Raw genomic sequence first — 22,655 nt, 5'->3', positions numbered from 1 at the left:
TCTGTAATTAAAAATTAATGGAAGCCAATAAAGACATGTGGCTAAAAAAAATTACTTGAATTTATCTGTAATTGGAATTTCTTACTAATAATTGAATTTGAGAGTTCTCTAATTGAATTTTTACTGAAATGTAATTACGACGAGTAACGCTAGAAATATTTTAAGATAAAACAGCTTGCATTAACCTCAGTACATCTACCTCTGACCGCATCACACTGAGGTATATCGGCCTAGACCTAAATCATCAAAGTACATTATTCAGTTCAGTTTATTTCTCAAAAAAGTATGTATCTGCTTAAACATGTCTTTGCATCAACAAAGAGCTTTAAGAACCCAAAGCGTACATTATATTATATTACACAATGGATTGCTTGCTACAACTAAACAGCATGACTTGGTGGAAAAAAGTAATACGCTATTATAGTCTAACGCTATTATAGTCGAACAATAATAATGTCAGATACAGTGAAAATCGTGCGCATGCGCAGAAAGGGGGGAGGAGTCGCTGAAAAAAGGTGAATGGCTCTTATGGCTGGCTAGCTAATCAGATGGAAGAAAAGCGTATTAAAACGTTCCCGAGTGTGAGTTTTACTACAGTATATGTGCTGTAAACCCTTCATAAGGATTTTATGACTGAAACCTCTCTCTTTTTGTATGCATTGCTCTTTTAAGCCGAGAGTGATAAGACTCGCTTCCTCTGATCTCATGAGGCTTTAGCATGCTAGCATGCCCTCTGATTTTATATCTCTCCTGAGCGCCGATATCGACCCCAGTTCTCCCAAATCGCTCTATTCCAAAGGTAAGAACGCGCTTTTATGATCCCAAATCCCTTCTTCATTCATTTTGAGTCGCGCCCGTCCTTACGGAGACGTTTAGTTGTGCATAAATACGAGGAATTGCTAACGTCACTTAGCGCGAGAGGAGAGCACGCGCTAGCCGTGTGTATTTATAAATGTGTGTATATGTGAGTCACTATGCCCATATGTATGACTGAATGCGAATCTGCGTGTGTGTGTCCGTGTGTGTGAGTCAGTACATGAATGCGTGTGTGTGTGTGTGTGTGTCAGGGAGAGTGGGTGTGTGTTTGTTTACCTTTACACACATTTTAAAGCGACTCGTGGCTCCGAGACGATCAATGTTTGTCGCCCAACGCCAACAAAAAACAAAAAGTATTTCAGATACACACTGTACGTGTTTTACGTTCGCTGGCTCTTCCGTACCGTAAACGTCGGACGAGTGCCACGGTAGACGTTGCCATATTCAGAAGCCGACCCTCAGCTATTATAATTAATATTTCATCCGCCGATAGCGACGCATTCAGCTTTGACAGCTAACACGCTGCCGGACCTGGCTCTGTCGACTTGTCATATCGGAAAGTAAGCGCAGCATTGGCAGATTGGAAGCTCTCACGTTCAGTAAATACAGGAAACGCGATTTAAGACAGAAACAGTTTACAGATGCTCTTGTAAGCCACGGGGAAGTAAATGACATCCTTTTTTTTGGCCAGAAGGATGCAAAAGATTTGATCGTGAATCGAAAGTCCTATTGTTTTTTTTCCTACTTATTAAACATGCATTTCTTGCATTACCATCATGAATGACACTTCTTCATATCATGCATTTCTATGAGCAGACGCATGCTGCTGCTTTTCCAAGCAGGGCATTTATTCATTGTTTGCGAATACAGACTGTACTATTTGACTGTACTAGTTAACTAGCTACTAGTTAACTAGTAGCGATATGGCGAAAATATAATATTTAGATTTTATCATTGATTCTTTGTCATGTTGGTTTTGCTATTTTGTTGTAAAAACAAATCATTTCAAGATGAGAAATAATTAAAAATAAATATTATATTTAATTTTTTTATATATATATATATATATATATATATATATATATATATATATATATATACAAAAATCTTTGTCATTATTTTATACATTTTAATTGAATACATTTTTTTATAAAATAAAACGATAAATAAAATCTAATCTAAAAGCTTGTTTGTTTAGGCAGGCTTTTCAGGGATTTTATGTTTGTTTGTTTTATTGTTTTTTTTATTGTTTAATGTCATTGTTTTAATAAGGTGTCCTTGAATGGTGCCTTTAAATAAAATGTATAATAATACACATCACAAATACACATAAAATACAAAAACAAACAAACATTTTAGGTACAGTAGGTGTATTCAGCGGTAAGAAAATAAATGAAATTTAAAATAAAACACTATATAGATTGATTCTTATTAAAGCAACTGTATTAACGTTTTCCAGTTGTTTTATTAACATTAAAATAACACCCAAAAATTTAAATTCTGCCCGTCTGTCTGTCAGTTTCATCATATTGTTTTTATAGCGTCATTATTTACTGACTCTCGAGTTGTTTTAAACCTGAACGAGTTTTTTTCTGCTGAACATAAATGTTATTTCAGAGGTGTTTCCCAATATTTTTTTTTCCTAATATTAAACGTGGACCAACTGTTTAGTTATCCACATTCTCCAATATCTTATTTTGTGTTTAGCACAGCAAAAAGATTAATAAATGTTGGGATCATCGTGTAGGTAAATAATGAGTAAAAATGAATTTTAGGGTGAGCTATCCCTTTAATTACAGTCGGTAGCACTGTCCCTTTAAGAGGTGCACGTATCTAATACACACACACACACACACACACACACACACACACACATCCGTTTTTCTCCTAACTGTTTACTTTCTTTTTAGACATAACCAGCTGAGTCTATATGTAAACCTTGTGTGTTAAAAGTCTCAGTCCAGTAACTATTCTGGGTTTGACAGGTTTTTAGTGTGCGCTCTCAGATAGTGTGCATCAGAATAGCTCACACTGAGTGTGTGTGTGTGTGTGTGTGTGTGTGGTGTACAGTATAATGCCATAGAGGGGCCACAACTACAGATAAATAGTTTGCTGTATAAAAAAAATTGTGCGCGTTTAGGCTGTTTCAGCGTTTTGGGTCTGTGAAAATGCAAAAAAAAATATTTTTTTGTTCATAAGCACGCACTTCGGCTCGCCCGTGTTATCCGTCTCTTTAAAATTCTTGAGGTCTTCGAAGCCAGGTGGGCTCTGATTGGCTATTTATCGCGTTTCGGATGGAAAAAAAGGCGTCTTTCCTCAATGTTACAGCCGAACGATTCTGGATGAGTCGAGAATCTCAAATAGAGATCACGTTTCATGCCTTCGAAAAAACTAAATGACTTTTGTAGCTTTAATAGAAATATACGAGACGTACACGGTTGAGGATAAGCGTTGGTTTTACAGCCTACGTTTTTCGTATTTGTTCTACTGTAGTTTTTTTTAAAATTAGTTTCTTAGTTTCGTTTAATTGCTGACTGTTTGGGTTTTTCGTGACGACGAGAATGATTACATTTCTATCGTGTTCTACCAAAAGGCCTTTAATACCTTTTTTAACCAATCGCAGTGCAGCGTAAAAGGCCCTTTCCGTAAAAATAGTTGTATTGCAAGAATGTTCGCGTCGGTCTTTTCCTCATAAAACGACTAGCCTAGTAGTTCTCGAGCGGTTTGGCGGGAATCTGGCCTCTTGCGTTCATTTGACTTGACTTCGCAGTGACGGACACGTTTAATAGCTCCTTCTAGGAATCTCTTTGTAGGTGATCGTTTTCGTTACGTCGCGAAGAGCCTTGCCGTTCACGAAGGCGAAGCGTGTAATCAGCGCGACGCTTCGGCCTCCTTTATAGCCCCAAGAGAAGTTTCCCCCCCGTCCTTTCCAATTCTTTTCAACAGACCTAATCCCCGGGGCCCGGGCCGAGGAGAGTCCGACCGTCCCATTATCTCTTTGTCGTCCGGGGATGCACAGCGTTGAAATGGCAGGAATGCAGAACGCGCGGTATGCAGACCCGCCGACCGCGGCTTCGGTTTCACTACGGGCACCAGCGCTTTTTTATTTACAAAGCATTTCTGCAGGGGACTGTTGATTCGGGCTCTGATTTCCATCTCCGTGTTTGTGTCCACTTTGTTTCTCCCGGCCCCCGAATGGATGATGGCCCGTTCGCACCAAGGACGGAAACTATAACGACGAAGTATTAATTCTGCGAGGTCCGCGTTACGGCAGCGTTACGTTTTAGTTTTGCGTTATTGACACTCATTTAGTTCAAATAGATCTCACGAGTTGGACTTTGCTTCTCAATTCGACGTTTATAACTGAACACACTATTCCCAATTGCTAGGAAATTAGCGTTTTCGCTTTCCCCCCAGAATACGTCTCCAGAAAAGCGACAAAATCAATGAATCCGCCTCGTATCGTATGCTTCACACCGGGCAAGGCCTTTTCCGCGCGCAGCTGCAGAGGAGGTGTTTATGATCTGCCGAGCTCCATCTAGGGACACCCTGTCCCATGATGCCCCGCGCTGTCGGTAGGGAAGCACCGAAGCGATATTACCATGACAGCTTCTCTCACGTTACCTGTAAACCCTTGATAGATGACTGGGCCCGACTTCAACAACAGAGCCGCTTCCCATAACAAAACAGCACCGTTTCTACCCTCGGTGGTTTATTTCCGTACGACCGCACCACACTGAATTCATCTTTAATAATCATTTTTGTCCCGCTCGGCTAGATACGCATCATTTCACCCTTCGTGGAGTAAAATGCACGTTCCCTTGCATCGTTTTTTTTTTTTGTTGTTGCGAGGAATAAAAAAGGATGAGAGACAGAAGAGCTAGCGCGTTAAAGTTTACTCAAATAATTAGCATCTGAAGCAAAGCCCGGGATCATTAGAGGCGGGGTTATTTGCGCCTGTTTAAAAAATGCAACATAAATGTGCTGTCAATTGATTTAATTAAAATTAAGTTTATTTGCATAAAATGTGGGTATATGTATGTGTATATATATATATGTGTTCATAAAGTTATAATTAAAAAAACTTTTTTGTCCCCAAAAAATCCTGCTTTTTCATATATATATATATATATATATATATATATATATATATATATATATATATATATATATATATATATATATATATATATATATATATATATATATATATAAAAATTTGGAATATAACTTGATTAGACATATGGCTTAGATTTTATAACATAAAATATTTAAAGAGCAATACATTTAATAAAATATTTATTTTAAATAAAAGGTAATCATTTTATACTACATTACGTTTTACTGTGAACTTATGAAAGTTTTTCATGTTTTTATGCAATGCTTTCTTCCACGTGCTTTCTTAGAGTTGACCGCGAGCACAACATTTGTATTTTTGTGGCCGCAGTTGCTGTTAAAAGCGTAGTAGCGCGATAATAACTCTGGTTTTTTGGCTAAACTCGCCTACACGATTCACAGACTGTAATTTAATAGACACACGGCAGCGTTTCCGTCGCGTTCGTCTTGCTCATGCATATTTATTTAAACTGGATTTAGTGAAACCAAAAATAAATAAAACGTCCTGTGTCGCTCAAGGTGTTGCTGTTCTTTGTAGGGCATCTCAGTGCAAGTTAGTACATCACCCCGAACGTCTCTGTTTCAGAGTCAGTGTATGACCTGCTCCCTAAAGAGCTGCAGCTGCCTTCGGTCGTTCAGCAGGACAACCCCACCATGAGCCAGAAGAGCGGTGGAGAGGCCGGACCTCCTCCTCCGGCTGCCCTGGCCTCAGGTAGGACACTTTTCACATCGCTCCTTCCTTCCCCGTCTTTTTTTTTTTTTTTTTTTTTTTTTTGTTCAAGCTAGAAAGACCCTCCTAATCGGTTTCGCTCAGTCCTGTGTGCGTGATCTTCGGATTAAGATTTTTATTTTTTTTTTCTGATTTTTGGGTCTTTACTACACTTTTACTCTTTTGGTGGTGTTGTGTTTTCATTTTTTTTTTCTGTCTCAGCATATGGGTTTGCTTTCTAGTGCCGCTGACCTGCGCTTCCTGTTTCACTTGGTATCACACTTTTTTAAAACCCATCTGCACGTCCTGACATTTGTAGTTGTTACTTTCCTTCATTGTTTTTTTTTGTCTTCTCTCGTTTGGCTGTTTAGATCATGTCAGATTATTTTGCAGACTAACTCATTTCAAGTGTCTTTCTAGACCTGTCCCATTAAACCAGTTTAAAAGAGAGCTTCCTGTTATTGCTGTCAGTGGGGTAGAGTGATTTCCTGACTTTTCTCAGATCATGTTCTGGCATCTCGAGAGCATGTTATGGTTGAGCCAGTCAAGGCGATATTAACAGCACTTACTGGCTGGCAGTGGTCCTTAGCGCATTAGCTGACATCTGGAGAAACAAAAACAAAAAAAATCATAAGTATTTATTTTACATCTTTGTCTACAATTATATTGGCGTTAGGCTTAATTTGGGGCTTTTCTCTTAATCCTTTCGCTTCTTTTTTTTTTTTTTTTGGAGGCCTTTGCTTCTCTCAGCTAATGATACAGTTACTTTTAATCGGAGTAGGGCTGGGCAATATAGCAAAAAACAAAACGACAACAATGAAAAATTATCGCAAATTAGCCGATAATGGCTTTAAATGTAAATATCGGTATCGGCCCGATATGATCATTTTTGAATCAAAGTATTGCCTGGATGATGGTTAGGTTCACTGTTTTGGATCGCATTTAATCTGTGAAAGCACGTACAGATCCATACATTCGGTGTGTAATAGAATAAACAACAATAGCACACACTTGGCAGCTTCCCCTGGGTCTTAATGCTTTAGTAAGGAGTTATAAATGTGTAGGGAGCGCTGTTGGCCTACTTGTAGTAAATTAAAAGCAAAGTACACAAATAATATTAAGACTGTGTTTATGATTAAACAAAGCAGTAATTGACGCTATAAAATCACGAGTATGTTTTGGTTTAAAGTTCAGAAACTATAGCTTGAAAAAAACACGTCACTTACATAAAATCATTTTAAACTGAGTTATTCATTGATGTGCAACATTATATTTTTAAACAGAAAAGCTCTAAAAAGGTTTTATGAATTTTTACAACTCTTGTTTTAGAGCATTTACAAATGTTAAATCTTAAAATAAAATGTTAAGATTACCACTTCATCTTTCTGGGGACAAAATGCAATGGTTGAAGTTTATTTAAAGCTCTTTTCAAATCTTAAATTAACTTTCATTATAAAATAACTTCATTGTTGTTTATTTAATTGTAGCAAATAAGTTCTTGTTCAAATTTAACCCAGATTAAAAATAATTTGCTTAATTTCTGCATAGAAGAGACTTGGTGTTGTTTCCAAGCAAAAGGAAATATGTCATTATCGGCTAAAATTAGTTACAAAATATCGGCATATCGGCTAGCAGCAAAAAAACAATATCGTGCATACCTAGTTTTTATATATAAATATTTTTTTTTGTATTTAATCAAACTAGTTAAATATAATCATGAACTATTGTTTTATACAATTTTTTTTTAATTGACTCAATATTTAATAATTTCTGTTTACATGCACCAATATAAGAATATACATTAACAAATATATATTGCGTAATAAACGGCAGTATTTAAATCGTTAAGTTAAATCATTAATCATTAAATCGTAAGTGAGCCTATTTATTTTCTTAATTATTTGATATGAAAATGATGACTTACGTAATCTTTAATCATAATGTAAAAATAAAATTTTTGCTTAAATCCAGAGTCACACAAGGATGTCTGTTAATATTCTAGAGCAATGACATAAATGCTTAAATACATAATTAAAATTTCTTGTTTGTTTACCGTATTTAATGTCACTGGCATTTACGCATTTACTTCAGTCAAAAAAAAAAAAAAAAGATCTAATATATCGCCCAGTCCTAATTAAAAGGCAATACTGTGATTGCAAATATGTTTGCAAGTAGCCAGGTTAATGTTACACTACTTCCTGTTTTGACAGGAAGCTGTGGGATCTTTAAGTGAAGCAGCCCAGACAAATATCAGTGTTTTTGCAGCAATAAATTTGAGGTAAAACAATCAAACAAAACCAAATCCACCACCAAATTAGGACTGAGAGAAAAACAATGATTGATTCTGTACAAAAAACTGGCCCATCAAATTTGTAATCTTAAAAAAAAGAAGAAAAAAAAAAAGATGTTTTTATGAATATTATGATTTTTGCTCAAATGATTCTGACCAAAATTTGCTGATATCTACATTGGATGACCAGCACTTATTGTTTATTCGCTGTCATTTGTCGTTTTTATTCCAGGGAGTTCCCTCTGAATCAGGGAGAGTCTGCATATAAAATGGTCTGCAGTTCTCTGCTTCGTAGGTCAGAAGCTTGTTTATTCTGTCTCCATGGCTACGTTCAGTCCCAACCAAATCGTCCAATTGGCATGCATTAGTCGACACCTCAGAATTGTCATTGTGCAATATCATTTGTCTATGAGAGGCTGTTTTGAATAGATCAGCTCTGGGTTATCAACCAGTACCACACCAATTCGCCCAATTGGCATGCATTAGTCTCAGAGTTATCATTGGCCAATGCAATTTGGCTTTTTTAAAATAGATCATCACTGGGTTATGCAGAAGTGACAACAAATGCTCTGTATACCCCTTACGCATGTTTATTTTTTGCTTTTTTGTGTTAGGACTAGTTATTGGGCCATCATTGAGATTCTGCAAAATGTTCTAAAGAAGAATTAACATACATTTAAGAAAGAAATTCGGGATTGGATAATGCATCAGTTTAACCGGGCCTACATCAATTAGCGATTTAATATTAACAAGACATTCAAAACAGATAAAGGGCAATGAGCAGATATCATGTCGAGTTTTACTGCTTGATCGGGACTGCTAGCCAGATTTGCTCGGACGGGTTTTATTAACGTTCTGCATTGTGCACACTACAGATGCTGCTGCCACTTGCGCCGCTGCCTCCTCCCCTGGAGGACTCAGCAGTACACTTCCTTCCTGTCCCAGCATGCTCTCTGCTACCTCAGCCCAAGAGCAGGCTTCCAGGCTCCACAGCGGTCCTGCCGCAGAGGGGATGCCGGAGAGAATGGGTGTGGAGCCTGGACCAGCGGTGGCTATCAGTGCGTTAGATACTGTCGGAGCCACACAGAGCCAGGCGACCCCTTCGAAGCGGAGGACTGTCCTGAGCATCTCGCCCCCTCCAGAGGACCTGCTGGATGACAGTCGCATGTCCTGCCAGGATGACCTGCTTCCCAACCAGGACTCGGAGCAGAGCGGCAGCATGTGGATGGATGAATCTGTGTCCAACTTTAGCATGGGCAGCAGCAATTCGTACAACGACAATACTGAAGTGCCCAGAAAGTCTCGCAAGAGAACTCCTCGTCAGCGGCCAGGGCCAAAGCCTGCGGCCCGGGAAGAAGCCGGCATGGATGTGTTTGATGCAGATAGCGCTAAAGCGCCGCACTTTGTTCTTTCACAGCTGGGTTCAGACGCCAAAGTCACACCCAAAGCGAGGTTGGTGGCCTTGCTCATTGCCAAATTTCAAAATGAGATTTGATTTAGAAATTGAAGGATCAGTTCACTTTCAGGATAATAACAATAAAACGATTACTCTTCTTCATGTCATCAGTGTGTTCATGTCCTTCTTTCTTCACGTTGCAAAGAAATTAGAGTTTTAGAGAAATGCATTTCAGAATATTTCTCCATGTAGTGGACTTCAATAGGGACCTACGGATTGAAAATCTAATGTCAGTTTCAGTGCAGTTTGAAAGGGCTCTGCACGGTCCCAGCTGAGGAAGAAGGGTCTTATCTAGTCAAACAATCTGTAATTTAAAAAACCAAAAAAACATTTTAAACCACAAATGCTCGTTTTTCACTACGTATGACAATGCATATGCACAATGCATATCCGCAACTTAAAGCGTTATGTAATCACATTAGACAGGTCACACTTGGTTAGTTATGTCTCTGTACTACGCTTAAAAACCAGGGCAAAAAACTCAGCTTTGTAACTTTCTTTACATGTCTGCTTTGTAAACACTGGGTTGTTACTTCTGCCCACGTCACACATGACCTTTCCAATGTGATTACGTAGTGTGAAATCTAACCAGTGCAAGATGAGCATTTGTGATTAAAAAGTATAACCTATAAATGACAGATCGTTTTGCTATACCAGACATTTATTCCTTAGCTGGGATCGAGCCTTTTGAAGCTGCGCTGAAACTGACATTTGGACCTTCAACCCTTTTGTTCCCACTATATTCAAAAACCTTTTCTTTGCAACCGAAGAAAGAAAGACATGAACATCTTGGATGACATGAAGGTGAGTAAATTATTAAACTTTAATTCAGGAAAGAACTAATCCTTGAAACACATGTTACAGAAGATGTTCTAGTTGATCTAGTTGGTTTTTTTACGCTGCAGGTTTATTTGTGATTTTTTTTATTTTCCCTTCAGCTCCCTGGAAGTGTCAAACAATCAGAAGGGGGGCGTTCTTTCCATTCAGTACCCTCAGAAGAGCGAAGGGAAGGAGCTGAAGATTTTAATTCAGCCAGAGACGCAGCACAGAGCACGATACCTCACAGAGGGAAGTAGGGGATCCGTCAAAGACCGTACCCAGCAAGGATTTCCTACAATCAAAGTAAGAACTGAATGCACAATATGTATAATCTGGACAAATACGGTTTTATGGATATCACTGTTTATGTGGTAATGTTTCTAAATATGGTACATCAGTTAGAGGGAGTCAATGAACCGGTGGTGCTCCAAGTGTTTGTGGCTAACGATGCTGGACGCGTGAAGCCTCATGGGTTTTATCAAGCCTGCAGAGTGACGGGGCGCAACACAACTGCTTGTAAGGAAGTGGATATCGAGGGGACCACAGTTATTGAAGTAAACCTCGAGCCAACCAACTCTATGACCCTAGCGTAAGGATCTCTCTCTGTCCTTGGATTTCATTGGTGTTTTCTTAGTCAATATGTATGCTTAAAGTGTATTGTGATGTGTCTTGGCAGCGTGGACTGTGTTGGAATCTTGAAGCTGAGGAATGCTGATGTTGAAGCTCGAATAGGGGTTGCCGGCTCCAAAAAGAAGAGCACTCGAGCTCGTTTGGCCTTCAGAGTCAACATCCCAAGATCTGATGGATCTGTCCTAACCCTTCAGGCCCTCTCCTCTCCTATTTTATGTAGTATGTGCAAAAGATATCAGGCTATAGATTTGAAACTAACATTTTTCCACATTTGTAACTTTATTCTTTGTATCACATCTTCAGCTCAACCTGCTGGTGTGCCTGAAATCCTCAAGAAGAGCCTTCACAGTGGCTCTGTCGCAGGAGGAGAGGAAGTCTTCATCATCGGCAAGAACTTTCTCAAAGGAACCAAAGTTCTTTTTCAGGAAAATTCTACAGGTATTGCATGCATGGTCATCTAGGCCTAATGCCTTTGTATCCAACATGCACTCTAATGCCCCACATAACAGTCATGGGATAACTTTGAATACTTGTGTTGTACAGGTGTCATGAAATTGCATTTTAAACAGTCTCCTATATCTTTAAATTAGGGATGGCCTTAGCTGATCTCAAGGATCTTTTATTTGCCGTCAGACTAGCTGAGATCTTAGAACTAAAACCACAAGTAGACAGTGTAGACATACTTGTTTATACCTGCTCTTTTAATTTGTCTGTTATGTCCAGATTACCCCCTTGTGATGCAGATTTTGTCAAAAGAGACTAAATGGATGGATTTGTCGGCGTCAAAACGCAAGCAGGAGGGTTAAAGTTTTTGTGCACTAGTATTACATGTGCTTATACTTACCGTTGTTGTTTCGTCTTCATGTTATCAGAAAATAAGACTTCTGATTCGGCTCATCAAAGTTTAAATCCAGTGTAATAAGCGCAGGTCCTTGTACGTCTCGCAATGACTGGACGTGTATTAGGTCAATAGGTGGAGATTAGGCAGTTGCATTTGACCACATCAGCGTCTACACTACGTAAGCTGCATGGTCGAATTTGTTTTCAACTATCTCTGGAAGTGATTGAAAGTGGACAAGCTGAAAACCTTTTACACCTGGTTTAAACCTGTGTTTAGAGTTGTCCACTTACACTACAGTCAACCAAATTGCATCTTAATACCAAGTGTAAACAGAGCCAAGTTTATATTTCTGCTTATTGTACAAGAAGATTTATTTTTATTTTTCACTTTAATATTTTTGTGCATAAATAGAGAGAGGGTGTCTTTTGTATATCATACAATTCAAAATCATATTCATAGTGTACATCATACATGCATTTCGTTGTATACATTGGGTAGATTTTAATAACTTTAGTGTACTTTAGTGAATTGTGAACCAAACATACATTTCTATAGGAATATACAAGTATCGGACTGGGACTCTGTATCTGCAGATACTCAACATTCAGTGACTCAGTGAATCAGGGTGACAAAATACCCGATCTGGACATCCCTAGTTTAAATGCAAATGTACGTCTTTTGAACATCTTTTTCCTTTTTCCATGTTTCTTTTCAGATGAGAGTGGTTGGCAGGCAGAAGCAGAAATCGACATGGAGCTTTTTCATCAGGCAAGTGCAAGACATAGCTTACTGTTTTAGTAATACTTATTCATAAATATCTTGTCTAAAGCATCTTTTCAACACAATTTGATCCAGAATCATCTAGTGGTGAAGGTTCCCCCATATCATGACCAGACAGTGACCTCCCCAGTGTCTATTGGGATTGCTGTAGTTACAAACGCAGGGAGAACACATGATCTACAGCCTTTTACCTACACTCCTCTAACAGGTTGGTGAAGAGAGACTATATTTATTATATTAACAAATAAGTTAATCAGAAATATTGTGAGTATGTTTTAACTAAGCACAGTGTGTACATTTCTTTATTGAATAGTCTTAGATGAAATCATTTTTCAGTTTTAGGGGTTGAACAATAAATCAATTGGGTCTAACTTTTTAGTGGTAAGGATAGTGTTTGCCCTATGGTTTATTTGATAGGAATATTTGGCAGGATGATGTGCAGTGCATATTATTGGGTGAATCAAGCAAAGTTACTTTGGTTAGGCAGGTATGGAACTGTGAATCTCATGAGGCTCATCTTATGAATATTAATTTGTTCACGCTGACAGTGCTTTGTGACTGTCCTGAAGGGTTCTTTTGCATGGCATGAGACTGAGCTTTGCACCTGAACGCTATCTGTCGGAAAAAGGCAACATAAATGCAGAATGCAAGACCTGTATGGAAGCACCTTAGGTTAAAGATTACAAGCTATTATTTTTGTGAATATTGCGTGTGAATTTTTGTTTTGGTGACTCCTCTTGATAGGACACAGAGTATATAATGCACTTCTGCACCAGTGTATAATATCATCAATCATACTCTTTTCAAACAGAGAAAGTTGAAATACCAGTGAAATCAGAACTGCCAGCCACAGTAAAGGCGTGTACCTTTGAAGAACAGATAAAAGGTACGGCATTATCCAAAATATTGTATCTTTCATTGACTTTTTAAAGCTTAAAAGTTTGAACTCAAATGTTTTTGTGACTTTGTTTACAGCAATGCAAACGGAAACCAGTTGTCTAAACAATGTATTAATGTTACCTATGGTCAAACGAGAAGAACCTATGGAAGTATCCTGCAACGCAGCACCTTCAGACATTTTTAAGGTATTGTCATTTTGAATTAAGTTTCTTTTACCTTGGAATCTTTTAGTTTTGTAAGTAAACCCACATAAAGTTTAAAATTATTTTTATGAATGGGACATGAAAATTAACGCATTTTCTCATTTTTGCATTGCAGCCTGTAGAGGCCCTTAGTTCAGCCCAACAAATCTTGGAGATAAGTACTGTCCTTCCTTCTGCCACCAAGTCTTTTCCAAGCCCTGTGGCTCTTCAACCTGTTGACTCACAACAGCCATCAGCTCAAATATTTTCAACTCAAGAAACCTTATCCACCATTCAGAAACAGGATATTCCTTCACCTGCATCGTTCCAAGTGTCCTTGTCGGAAGACACAACAGTTCTTCAGCCTGTTCCCCCTCAGGTCCCTCAGCAGTTCTTGAGGGAAACTCCAGAAACCTTGTCTCCAGAAGACAATAGTGCAGATGGAAGTGGAATGGTATTGGTGGGCATAGACTCTCGAAATCCTCCATCCCAGCGGCCACAAGTTCAGGCTCTTTTGCCCCAGGATGGTGTTGCACAGCTAGAGAGAGCAGTACGAGAGCTGCAAGCACAACAACAGCTAAATTCTGTACTTTATAGCCCCACACCATCTGCAGAGAGCCTTCAGCAACATGTCCAGGAAAACATGAACAGTTTAAGGTTGGGTGGAAATGAGACAACTCTAACGAACCAGCAACAGCAGCAGCAAGAGCAGAATATATTGGAGAATCTGCAGCAACAGCAACAGAAGGCACTTGTGGATCTACAACATCACAAGACGGTCCTTGAAAATTTGCAGCAACATCAGAAGGTTTTAGAAAACCTCCAGCAACAGGCTCTTGGCAACATTCAGCAGCAGCAAACACACAAAGTTTTGGAGAATCTACAGCATCAACAGCAGCACCACCAGAAAGTCCTTGAAAACATTCAGCAACAAAGTTCAATAGTGACTCTGCAGCATCAAAAAGTTCTCGATAATCTACAGCAACAGCAACAGCATCAGAAAAATTTAGAAACTCTTCAGCATCAGGAAGTATTAGAGAGTTTAAAGCAACAATTGCAGTCAGAGCTATTGCAGACACAGATTCCAATGCAGTGCACACCTAGCTTTGCTAGTGAACAGCAAAGCTCCACACAGACTAATACTTTATCACAACCCTCTGAAAGCTTCCTCCAGAACCCACCCCAGCAGCAGTTGCAGCAGCAAACTTCTCTTTTTCAACAGACAGGAGGTCTTATGGCAATTCAGACATCAAGCTTTCTGCAGCAGCCATCCTCTCAACCCTCACCTCCACAGCCACTTTTTCAGAGTCATAACCCCTTGACGGAAACTCAAGAATCGCAGACAGTACTCTTTGGAACCACAAAGTCACCACAAGTTCAAGCCACCTTATTTCCTGGTACCATGACAATGCTAACAAGCACCAATCTGCCCACAGATCAGCAGGCTCCTTCAACTAGCTTGTTTATTGCGCAGAGTGTGTTGCCTGGCCAGCTGTCTTCGGACAATAACCAGAATCAGCAGCAGCAACAGATAGCTTTCCTCACACCCATGCAGACATCTGGAACAGAAGCTCAGACTGTCTCACTTTTTCAGGGACAAGCACAGTTGTCCACTCCAATGGAACAACAGTCTCCCCAACAACAGATGGCAACACCCCAACAGGCCCCACTTTTTCCAAATATTGCCACAATATCCCCAAATCAAGCACAGCCACCGACGCAGACAGGCATATTGTTTTGTACCACAACCATTAATCCCCATGATCTGCCCCAGGCTCTGCTATTCAGTGGCCAGAATCAAGCTTCATTAGCAAGTGACCGTCTCCCAGAGAATATTTTTCAGGAGCAGCAACCCATGCAAGTTGTTCCCAGCTCTGAAAATGTTACTGTGAACAACCCTTCAAACCAACCAACAGCCGCGGCAGCCCAGCCAACTCCAAATCCACCAATTATTTTTCCGCAAGCTAGTGTTGTGAGTGTTGCTCAACAAGACTCTGCAGAGCCCATGTCTTTCCAAGACCAGAGCACCGGTGTGAGTGACTCATCTGCCAGTATGCCTTCAACACGGACAGAACTTTTTCAGGACCAGCAACCTATGCAGGTTGTTCCCAGTGCTACCAGCATAACCCCTGTCTCTCCTACGGACCAACCTTCTGTCAACATTTTTTTGCCTCAGTCAGCAATTTCAGCCCTGCAAGGTGGTGTAAGTGCTCAAGAGTTACCTACAACTGCCACAGCAGCCACCATCTTTACTGGACAGAGTGGTGTGGCAGTGGGTGGTCTCCAGAACACCACATCTTCCACCCCTCAGCAACCTCCCGGCCAACTCTTTCAGACAGCTATTGGAGGAACTCTCAGCCAACCTGGACAGCCAGGACAAACAGGCCTTTTTCTCTTTGAGATTCCCAGTGGTAAGTGCAGTTAAGTCAACATAAAATCAGCAATCATGTTTCAAAGATTCTTTGGAGCAGTGCTTCTAAAACCTGTCTTGGGGAACCCCAACAAGACACATTTTGTATATCTCTCTCTCATCGGACACAACTATTTGAGTTGAGGCCCAGGTATAGTTTACTTTTCGCGTTCCATTCCGTCTCACGCACACAGGTGCGCACAGACGAACTTGGCAACTTGTGTAATTTCTACATTTTTTTTTTAGCATTCTTTTCGCACATGCCTGCATGCAGATGGGGTGCACGGCTGTCCACGGGTCCTCCTGATTACGAAAATTACATAATGTAGATGCAGAGATATTTTTTTGTCTTGTTTCCAGCCAAAATATATAAAAAAATTCTAAGCAAAAATGATTCAAAAAGTCAAAATTAAGTGTCTTTTTGCTTAGAACGAGCAAAATAATCTTGCTTACCCCATTGGCAGATTGTTTTGCTTGTTTTTTTTTTTTCTGAAAATGACAATCATTTTTGCTTGACTTGAAAAGCATTTTTTGCAACGTATACTTTGGCTTTTAGTTAAATGAGCTGGTCAGGTGAATCGGACATTAGAAGAAGACAACAAAATGTTCACTTGTGGGGGGTCCTCAGGACAGGTTTGAGAGGCACTTCACTAAAAGCCTCTGACCTGTAGCACCGAGCCCCATGATGCATTTCCACCATCAGGCCAGAAGCTCCGCTGTGCTTGACTAAACCCCCCCTTCACACGTCTCTGGAACTACTCCAGCATTTCACCCACATAGAGAAGTTATCAGAAAACTAGTCAGAAATAAGTCACTTGCGACTAGTAAAATCACAAAACGAACATGATAAAAGCAGCCATTTGTTATTTCAAACACTTGCTGCTGTCTGAAAGTGAGTTTTGAGCTCAAATTATTTTAAAAAGTCTTTGATGCTGGTCTGTTAACTTTATGAATGATCTGTGGGGAACCTTTGCCTTCGTTCTTAACCACTCCTTTAGCCCCAGCTGGCCCATTTTGGCCAAAAAAGCATGACTGTTGGCCACAAAGAAGCACCAACAAGGCACAATCAAGCCCCGGAAGTGCCAGTGAAACTATGAACTATGCCTGCTTTTGGCCCAACAGTGGAAATGCAGCTACTGATCTAGACCAGGGACAGACAAGTTGCAGTCCTGCAGAGTTCAGCTCCAAATTTAATCAAACATACCTGAACAAGCTAGTTGATAGGCACGCTCGGCGCTGCACAGAATGACGTGTATATGACATCAAAATTGAAGGTGTCTTTAGTACCTAACTTGCCTACCCCTGATCTAGTCCTGGTCAAGAACTCTTGGTTCTGGCATTGTAGTACTACACTTTTGGATGAAAACATATGATCCAGCAAATTCCAGATGATCTAGGCCAGGGCTGGGCAACTTTGGTCCTGGAGTGCCACTAATCAAACACACCTGAACAAGCTGGTCTTCAAGATCACTAGAAAGCTACAGGCAGGTGTGTTTGATTAGGATTGGAGCCCTGGAACTCTACAGGACATTGCCCTCCAGGACTATAAGTTTCCCAAAAATAGTTTTGCAAAAATATGCATATCTTCAGATGTTCAATTAAATTAGTCAGTAGCGATAGCCTTGGTGGGCATACAGTGACATACCTTTGCGTTATAGGCATCCCGAGTTCGAATCCCGACTCTGGAACCTTTCCCAATAACCCCACCAACCCCCCCTTTTATTTGTCTCACCTTTCACTTTCTGTCAGTTCTGATCTGTCTTATCATAATAATACTGAAAATACTAAAATGCTAAATCTTAAAAAAAAAAGTTCTAAATTAGCCTGATTGCAGAAGGTGCCTGTTCTCTCTTTTATTAGAATGTGGACCGCTACTGAATTCTCCTGGTCCGCCATTGTCAGATCAGCTTGTCACTTTGGGCCATCCCAGTTCGGATCAGACTCAGCTTCAAACTAGTGCACAGATTCACCCATTACTGGACCAGACCAACAACCTTGATGATAAGATAGACGAACTTCTGGAGCGCTTTCAGGAGCAAGAAAAGACGCTTCCTAGGGATTTCTTAGACCATTAAAGATAAGTCTGAAACCTCAATTCAGTAGACCACCGTCCACACTGCTTGTTGGTGTTTCTTTACATCTTGTGTCTTGTGTAGGTATTAACTAAGCTTGGGGGGTTGTCTCAGTTGGGGGGCGGGTCTTCACTTGTATCTATGTTTCTGAAAGCTTGTAATGTGTTGTTTTGGCGGGACATGTTACGTATGGATCCCGTCACAGCTCCTTTTTCTTGATGGACATGAAAGGGTCCACTTCATTGAGGCCACTCTTTGGCATGTCAACATATCATGTGACCCATTAAGCCATTAAGTATATTGGCACTTTGCTACTTTGTATTGTGTTCTTGACCTCCACTTGAATCTTATCCATTTATTGCCATCATTAATCTGTTTTCCAGTAGAAACCAACCTAGTACAACATAAATTAGAAAAAAAAAAACTCTCTGTTGCCGTTGAGATACTAATACATTGTGAATGAATTTGAAATATTTAGCACTTTAGGGAGTTCCTTCCGGAGATTCTCCCTTTTAGCTTTGTAACCCGTATGTGTCTACCAGGCTGTCAAAGCGTTTCATGTTTTGATAGTCATAATGCTTTTCTAAAAATGTGTTTGTGTTTCATTACTCTCTTTAGTGTCTCCTTTCAGAATATAGAATATTATGAGCCATGTTTTTTTTTTTTTTTTTTTGAGTGTTTGAATGTTTGACATGTTCATCCAATCTCTCCATTTTCACATAACATTTTAAAGTCAAGATGGTCTATGTAAATCACTCCTCCCCTTCTTCTCTGTTTTAGGTTTGTTGTATTTAATTTTATTTAAATGATCAAGAGGTCCAACTTGTAGACATGAATTCCTATCAGGGATGTGAAAATGTGCAACATTGCCGTTGAGATATGTGAACAGATTGTATTATCATCCACCAGAGCGTCTACAATGTGTTTGTTTTATGTGCTCAGCAGAAAGACGTGGAGCACATTTGTACTATATAAGATGCAGCTATGTTGTCGATTTTGAATTGTATGTGGTTCATGGTGATTATTCAAATAAGCACAAGCTTGGGAAGAGGATTTGTTGTGGCGGCGCGTGCGAGGGGATAGTTCACCCGAATATGAAAATCTCTACGCCGTTCCAAACTGGTATGACCTCCTTTCGTCTGTAGTGCTCAAAAAACATAAATTGAGGGTATTTTGCTCCACGAGGAAATTTGAGAGCTATCATTATTGGTCTGTTCCTGACTCACGGCGTCCGATAACTGTGATAACGCGCACTTGCTTGGTTCAATGAATGCTTGCCTCGTAAAGGAAAGAGCGCTTCTTTGCGTTTCAAAGAAGAAAGGCGGTCGTACCAGTTCCCGAACGACGGGAAGTGTTAGAAAAATAATGCTATAATGATATTTATTGCTAATGTGAACCGTCGCAACTACGAGGGTGTTTTTTGGGCAGCTCGACATGGAAGTTAGATCCATGTTTCCTGGAGGGGTTAAGAAGGGATCGGTTTGTATTAACCCCCGTTAGTTACAATAAACCTCATCCGTGGTCCGTTATTAGAGGAGAAAATCGGAAACGGGGACGAGACGGCTTCATAACATCCCTGCGCGACAATCTCGTCATACAAGTTTTAAAAGAACAATCTTTTGGGAAACACGAATGCTCTTACCGGTCGGAAATCGTTAGTCACGTGTCCTAACTGGAAGATTTCTCTGCAAGCGAACGTCAGAGCGTAGAAGGTGGTAGCGTACGCTGGTAAATAACTCGTACAGGTCTTGATATCGACAGAATGCTGCTACATTTTGTCATAACTGATACTAATTGGTTGTTTACATCAGCCTTGATTTATTCTTTTATAATGGTTTGAGCTGAAAGTCATTGTCACACCCTCACCGAGGAGATCTTTTTACCGCTCCGATGTTTTATTAAATGGCGTTTATTCGACATCGTACTTGTTCAGAGACACAGGCAGTCTTTTAAAGAGCTTTTTTTAAGACTCTAACATCGATGTACTCTATTCTAAGAAGCAGCTTTTGCATCGACGATATTCTCATGCGAACGTAATGTGAGATGGTTCTATTTCAACTCTTCATAAACATCTTTGCTTTTATAAGTCAGTTATTTTTACATCGTACTTACCTTTTCTTGCCTTTATATTCTTTTTTTTAACGCTTTGTGTAAAATTTGCATAAGTACTATTGTAAATAGTAGACCGGCTGTTTTAAGTGTGCTGTTCCTTTGTGAGGTAGCAGTTTGTTAAAAGCGTGCTCTCTTTGTAGTAAAACATAATATCTCACCTGCAAAGTGAGGCGTACATACAGTATTTTTGTAAGACTGAATTTCGAAATGTACTATGTACATTTTAAACATTTTAAAAGTGAATTGTCCCTTCTGCAGTACTGTACTTCATACGTCAATATTCAGCAGCGGCGGAATGATGGTTTTTTTCCCCCATCACTGTGTTACAAAAAAGGAGATTGTTATCTGTTCGGTATAAGTGAAATTGAAATATTGTCGATTTCTAAACGATAATAATAATTAAAAAAAAGACTGGTTTTGGGTGTGGGTGAATCTCACACGGACTCTTTTTTTTTTTTTTTTTTTTTTTTGGACGTATTTCACCCTAAAATACAGAAATGCATCCGATACGTCATCGAAATCGAACTAAAGTGCCATTTTTACGCAAATCGGTGGCGTTCGTTTTACTCAATCGGACCGGCGGCCAATCGCGGCTGAGCCCTTTTTGTTAAATTCCCGATGTACGAAAAGTTGATTTTTGGGGTGAAACGCGACCTGGATGTTTCTTCGTGAGGCTGATGTTCTGGAACCCGGGTTCCACGCAAAGCCATAAAAAAAACAAAAACAAATAAAAAACCAAACTCTGTAATCAGAGGGAAAGAATGTGTGTGTTTTACCTCATGGTGTAGGACATATAGATTCACACTACATCTAACCTTAAGGACCAATTAAGAAGAAAAAAAAATATTTTCTCAAATCAAGGCAGCGGAATCAATGTCTTTTTGATTAAAATACTCATTTGTCCTTTCTTGTGTTTTTTTGGTACTGATGCTCCAGCTTACGTCAAAAATCATACTGTATGTATTATGAACAAAAATATATTTCTGCACAAATCCATCGTTAACATTTTTTTTTTTCATCATATTGTGCTTTTTTTGATTGAAAGTACTTTGTGCCTTTGCAAGCCTTTCCTCTTATTTCTAAAGGACCTTTGTATATAATTAAATACTTAGATGTTGGGATTACTAGTTCTTGATCCGGAAGTAAAAGACTACCGTTTTATTTTGTTGTTTTTATCAACATTTTGTCTGGTCAAACTGTCATTAACCAGTCTGTTTGTGTCTCGAATACATCTGAACATTTATATCATGACACTGCTATGCAGCCTCAACTCACTTTTTTTTTTTTTTTGGCTTTATTTTCACTGGTGGTTATTGCCTCTTAAAATGTATAAGATCTAGGCTTAAGGTTAAAAGAAGGTTATTGATCTCAGTGATTGATCTCAGTTTTTTTTTTTTTTTTCAGTTTGTTCGGCCAGCAGGCAATGGAAGAATTTTTATTAGTAAATGTTAAATAAAAAAAAAAAAGGTTTGAAGAGCGCTTAACCCAATCACCAGCAGTTATTTGTGCTTTTATTTTAATTTAAAGGTGTGTTTTAAATGCACTCTTTTTACACCTTTTTGAATTTTGTTTGCTTTCGTTTGATGTGATTAACGTCCGATGCTTTTGGGGTTGTCACGGGACGGTGGTTCTCAACCCCCTTTTAAACTAGGGTCAGTAGGTTAAAATAAGTGATTTGTTTAATTTATTCCAGATTTTTCACAGTGGGATTAATTTATAGTTGGTTTTAGCCTCGGGACTTCTGTGTTGCTTTTGGGAGTGCTGTGTCTTCACCAGAGTCAAAAGCAGGGATGTGACTTTGCATGGGTGTGTTTTTAATTATTTACATTTATTCTGACCGGTTTTAAGTAAATGGCCTATGAATCCATCTGGAAGTGTGCTGTCGCCCCCTAGTGGCCCCTGGTTGAGGACCACCGTCCCAGAGACGGCCGTTCACTCATGAGTGTGTAAGAATGACATTCAGTATCGTGAAGAAACGTGAACTAATGACATTTGACGTAAATAAACGTATTTTGCTTTAATCAGTACATTTGTATACTCCTGCAGTTATATTTCTGTAAGATGTGCTGCTATATGAATAAAGATAGATATGAAGTTCTGTCCCGTCTTTTGTATGGTTGTTTACGCGCGCGCACGCACGCACACACACACACACACACACACACACACACACACACACACACACACACACACACACACACACACACACACACAGACACACACAGACACACACAGACAGACACAGTTGTTAACAACATGAAGTCCATTAAACACTGTATTATGACTTACGAAAAGCTAATAAATAATGTATTTATTAACGCATGACTATATATATATATATATATATATATATATATATATATATATATATATATATATATATATATATATATATATATATATAATCTTACATATTTTAAGTCTTGTGATTGTTTATATATTTACGTGTATTAAATTGTTTCAATTGTTTTATTTTTTTATTATTTTATTATTATTATTTTATTATTATTTATTTTTTCCGG

The 22,655-nt window shown here is 39.1% G+C and overlaps 1 protein-coding gene across 4 annotated transcripts; it reads left to right on the top strand.

The window, feature by feature from the left end:
• Window positions 1-494: 494 nt before the first annotated feature.
• On the top strand, window positions 495-22,231 carry nfat5a (nuclear factor of activated T cells 5a). Of its 4 annotated transcripts, none has more exons than XM_043227327.1 (14): window positions 495-581; window positions 673-799; window positions 5,519-5,644; window positions 8,807-9,383; window positions 10,326-10,509; window positions 10,605-10,795; window positions 10,883-11,055; window positions 11,140-11,274; window positions 12,393-12,445; window positions 12,533-12,665; window positions 13,269-13,343; window positions 13,433-13,542; window positions 13,676-15,950; window positions 17,810-22,231. In XM_043227327.1, exons 2-14 carry the CDS (start codon window positions 727-729, stop codon window positions 18,022-18,024), a joined length of 4,320 nt encoding a protein of 1,439 aa, XP_043083262.1. In that variant the 5' UTR covers window positions 495-581; window positions 673-726; the 3' UTR covers window positions 18,025-22,231. The 4 variants fall into 4 exon arrangements, with proteins under 4 accessions (XP_043083262.1, XP_043083261.1, XP_043083264.1 ...); XM_043227328.1 differs by lacking the exons at window positions 495-581; window positions 673-799 and adding exons at window positions 7,852-7,919; window positions 8,164-8,226 and having other exon boundaries at window positions 5,527-5,644; XM_043227326.1 differs by having other exon boundaries at window positions 501-799.
• Window positions 22,232-22,655: the final 424 nt, after the last annotated feature.

This window comes from Puntigrus tetrazona, chromosome 25 (genome assembly GCF_018831695.1).
Source record: "Puntigrus tetrazona isolate hp1 chromosome 25, ASM1883169v1, whole genome shotgun sequence".
Taxonomy (NCBI): domain Eukaryota; kingdom Metazoa; phylum Chordata; class Actinopteri; order Cypriniformes; family Cyprinidae; genus Puntigrus; species Puntigrus tetrazona.
This window is presented reverse-complemented; position numbering and strand designations above follow the sequence as displayed.